A 4,218-nucleotide genomic window follows, 5' to 3' on the forward strand; every position below is an offset into this window, starting at 1 on the left:
CTGCGCCTGGACACGCTCAGCGGCCTGCACTACCTGGACTGCGTCATCAAGGAGGTCATGCGCCTCTTCACGCCCATTTCCGGCGGCTACCGCACCGTGCTGCAGACCTTCGAGCTCGACGTGAGCCTGGGCCCCTGCGGGTGGGCCTCAGGGGGCCCCTGGGAGCACTGCCTTGGGCTGATGGGAAAGAACAGACTCCCCTCCTCCGGGTACTTCAGTCTGATGGGGAGACACCCCTTGTTTTCAAGGAGCTTCCGATCTGATGGGAGGGACCTCGTCCCAAATGCTGGGTCAGACGAAGCCAGCCTGGGTGTCATATATGATGTTGCATGTAGACACTCTGTAAATAAGAGACAACTAACACGCTGAGGGTGCTGGCCAGGCCAGGGGATCGCAGTAGGGTGTCTCTGGGCACATCTGGGTGGGGGGCTGGCAGGCAGGGAGTCCGGGCCACTCTCAGATCTCCGCTGGCCTCACCACCACACCCTCCCCATCTTGCCTCCAGGGCTTCCAGATCCCCAAAGGATGGAGCGTCATGTACAGCATTCGGGATACTCACGACACGGCGCCTGTGTTCAAAGACGTGAACGTATTTGACCCCGACCGCTTCGGCCAGGCTCGCAGCGAAGACAAGGACGGCCGCTTCCATTACCTCCCCTTCGGCGGCGGAGTCCGGACCTGCCTGGGCAAGCATCTGGCCAAGCTGTTCCTGAAGGTGCTGGCGGTGGAGCTGGCCAGCACCAGCCGCTTTGAGCTGGCCACCCGGACCTTCCCCCGCATCACCCTGGTCCCTGTCCTGCACCCCGTGGACGGCCTCAGTGTCAAGTTCTTTGGCCTGGACTCGAACCAGAACAAGATCCTGCCCGAGACGGAGGCCATGCTAAGTGCCACGGTCTAACGGGGCCTGGCCACACCCCTGCCTCAGCCCGGCCAGGCCCTGGGGTGGGGGGCGATGGAAGGGTACAAACCTGTGTGTGGGAGGGGGCTGCAACCCGGGGAAGGGGAGCGGCCCCCATACCTGGCCCTCCCGTTTTCTCTCCCTGACAAGCCCTACCCAAAGCCAAAAGGGCCCAGTTCTTTGGCTCCTGCTTCTCCCAGTCTCTCTCCAGTTCCCACCAGCTTAGCTCCTGGGACAGGGCATGGCGGGGGCTCCGCATGCCCGTTACAGTGTTAAATGGCAGTCAGCTCACGCTGCAGCATTTGCTTGTCATGTTCCCAATGGATCCCTCCCTGCCCATTTCATTTGGACCCTATTGGTTTGAGGTCATGTGGTCGACATGGGGGGCGGGCAGGAGGAAGAGTTGGGCTCTTCAGCACCCCGCCCCCTCCTGCCTCTCTTCAGAATCAGGCACCTGCCCCTCCTGGGGTTCGCCTAGAGTCCCCCCCTTTGCCAGTTTGGACATTTGAAATTACCTATTGCTGCTACTTTTTTCTTTCCTCTGAAGTTGGGGCAAAGAGCTCCAGGCCCTGTCCTCCCAGCATTCTCTCTGGTGGCCCTGGGCGTGCACACAGCAATGACATCCCCACCTCCCGGCCAGGTGGCCTTGAGCCCATCCTACTCCACTGTTACCCCCGCCCCCCCCCAGGCCCTTGGCTCATATTTATTCACTGATCTAACCGAATCTTGGCGTTACTGGGGGCTGGAATTGCACCTCCTCCATCCCCCAGCCTCCGTCCCCGCTGCCCGGGGACTGACTTCTGCCAGTGACTCAGCCCTCTCTGGCTGAGGTTCAGCCGCTCCCCCAGGCTCCAGACCTTCTGTGGGTTCAACCTCAACTGCACTTCTGGGGGGAAATCCAGCACCTCTGCCTTTGTCTCCCAGCTGAAGGTGAGGAATGGCCCACTGCTTCTCCCCACCCCCCAACTCTGTCCACAGCATGGGGACCTGGAGGCTGCCACCATCTCCCACACAGTCACTATCCCCCCGGGTGCCCCCACTTGGCTAGTGAGTATGGGGAAGGATACGGGTTCTTTCTCTGACAGGGAGCGAGGGGCTCCATTGTCCCTTCCTTAACCTTCACCCTTTGGCCTTGGAAAGGTGTCCTTGAAGTCCCTTCCCACCTCTATGCCACTGTCTGCTTAGCCCAGCTCAGGGGTGTGGGACGAGATGAAGGCCAGGGGAGGTGAGCTAGAAGGCAGCCCTTCCTCAGCGGTCCTGAGGGGCTGCGGGGAGGCTGCGGGGAGAGCTGAGGAGAGCATGTGTGAGTTGTCAGAAGTGATTTGCTTGGAAATGGGCCAGTTGGGGGGTGACTGGGGGAAAGAGGGGTAGCTGCTGCCACCAGCATTTGGAGTCGGCAATTTGGGACACCCCCCCGGGCTGGTTTGGGGCCTTTGATGAGTCTTCAGCGATCTTGTCTGGTTGTGGATTTTTCTTTGCTGTCTATGTTTCTCAATTGGCTTTTGATGCTATAAAAGTGATGAATCCTCTTTACAAGAAGGCCAGCACACAGAGGAAGGTGCAGGGCGTCGATGCGCTTGCCTCTCCAAGAGGCGACCACTGTGACCACTCAGTGGCCGCCTCTGATGGTGTTGAGGGGACAGATGGCACTCCCGCTCTGGACCCCACTCAGAACCACCTGTTCTCAATTGCTTCATTTGGTTTCTACCTTTTCATTATTAAAAAAATATCATGGAACAGATATCATTGGCAAAACATAGACATTTAAAAAAATTAGTCAAATCTCTCAATTTCTCTGCATTCTGAAAAGCAGGCAAAAATGTGTTAAGACTCATCAGAACTTGCAGGATAGCTGCATGGTCCACCAGGATTGGCCATCCACAAAAAGCCCGGAAGTTAACCCTTCAAGCCAACCCAGCTTGTCCCGGCCCAGTCGTGCTCGATCGAATAGCTAGGGCTGCACGGGTGCAGCTTCAGGCAGGGAGTCCACTGGGCGTGGCCCTGGCGGGGGGGGGGGGGGGCTGGGGGGGGGGGAAGGCCCCAGGCCTCAGTGGACCTTCCATGTGGGGTGACCAGCTGGAGAGGGCCGGAGAGGAGGCTGAGGAGGGTCCCTGTGAGGAGGAAAGAAGGATCGTTTGCCCTACCGGGTCTCAAAGGTAACCAGAGAAGGAAGAAAGCTCTTGACCGGCTGAGCGAGGGGTTCCCATGTCGACGTCCATCCATCCCTCCTCTGTGCGTCCATCGGTGTCCGTGTGTCTGTGTGTAGGTCTTCTAGACGTAGCGTAGATGGGTGATGTTTTCTCACTTACCATTCCTAACGATCGTAACTTGACGTTAAAGAGACAAAACCCCACAACACTTTCCCTGCCACGGGCTTGCAGACTGAAGCACTTTCGATGTTGGGCGCTGGCATTTGTGTTCTGGGCACCATCCTGACCCTGCCCAGATCGCGATGATATTATTTTATACACAAAACTTTTTTTTTTTCATAAATGTTATAATTTTGTGTCTGTCTTTATAAACTATTATAAGTACTATTTTTGTTATAATTCAAAATAGATATTTAGTATAAAGTTTTTGCTGTTAAATATTTGTTATTTAGTAAAATATGAATTTTTCTCTATTGTAAACATGGTTCAAAATATTAATATGTTTTTATCACAGTTGTTTTAATATTGAAAAAGCACTTGTGTGTTTTGTTTTGGAGATGAAACCGGTGCCGTGTGAGTGTTTTTGCTGTCACGTGGGCTTCATCTGTATATAATATTCCATGTTGCATATTAAAAAAAAATGAATGTGGTGCATTTTGTGATTTTGAAAGTACTCCATGTGGCTCTTTTATAGGCTTCCGTAATAAACCGTGGGACGCACCTCGCTTGGCTCTCTGGTCTCTGCCTTCTCGGCCTCACTGAAAGGGGCAACCCCCTCCCCGCTATTCCCTTCTGCAGCACCCAATCCCACCTGCCAGGCAGGGGGTTCTTCTGAAAGCATTTGTCCTGTGAGCTCACCTGCCATTCCTTGTGCGCAGGCAGAGAGCAGTCCGAGGCAGGGTCCTTCGACAAGCAGGGTCCCGGGGGGAAGGGAAGATGCAATTAGACCACCACTGGCCCCGAGGCCTGGTGGGGGAGGAGGCAGCTGGAGCCAGCGGCCATGGCCATGATCACCGGGGTCAGGCGTCTCAATGCCGGACGCGGCAACCCGGAGTGCTCAGGGCCTGCCCTCAGCGTCCACCGTGTGGAGAGGGATGCCCACAGCCACATGGCGGACTGAGCAGAATTCAGTTCCCCGGACTCCAGCCTCGTGTCACACGAGGCACGTTT

General features: G+C 56.0%; 1 protein-coding gene across 1 annotated transcript in view; it reads left to right on the forward strand.

Annotated features, from left to right (window-relative positions):
• LOC102260625 (cytochrome P450 26B1) overlaps positions 1–3,772 on the forward strand; it is a gene marked incomplete at its 5' end in the record, with an annotated part of 16,328 nt that extends 12,556 nt beyond the window's left edge. Inside the window, 2 exons of the mRNA XM_014540920.1 lie at positions 1–120; positions 506–3,772. Coding sequence (XP_014396406.1) covers positions 1–120; positions 506–898 — 513 coding nt within the window. The remainder of the gene's footprint in view (positions 121–505) is intronic.
• Between the last annotated feature and the right edge of the window lie 446 nt (positions 3,773–4,218).

The sequence above is a fragment of the Myotis brandtii genome, unplaced genomic scaffold (assembly GCF_000412655.1).
Source record: "Myotis brandtii unplaced genomic scaffold, ASM41265v1 scaffold251, whole genome shotgun sequence".
Classification (NCBI taxonomy): domain Eukaryota; kingdom Metazoa; phylum Chordata; class Mammalia; order Chiroptera; family Vespertilionidae; genus Myotis; species Myotis brandtii.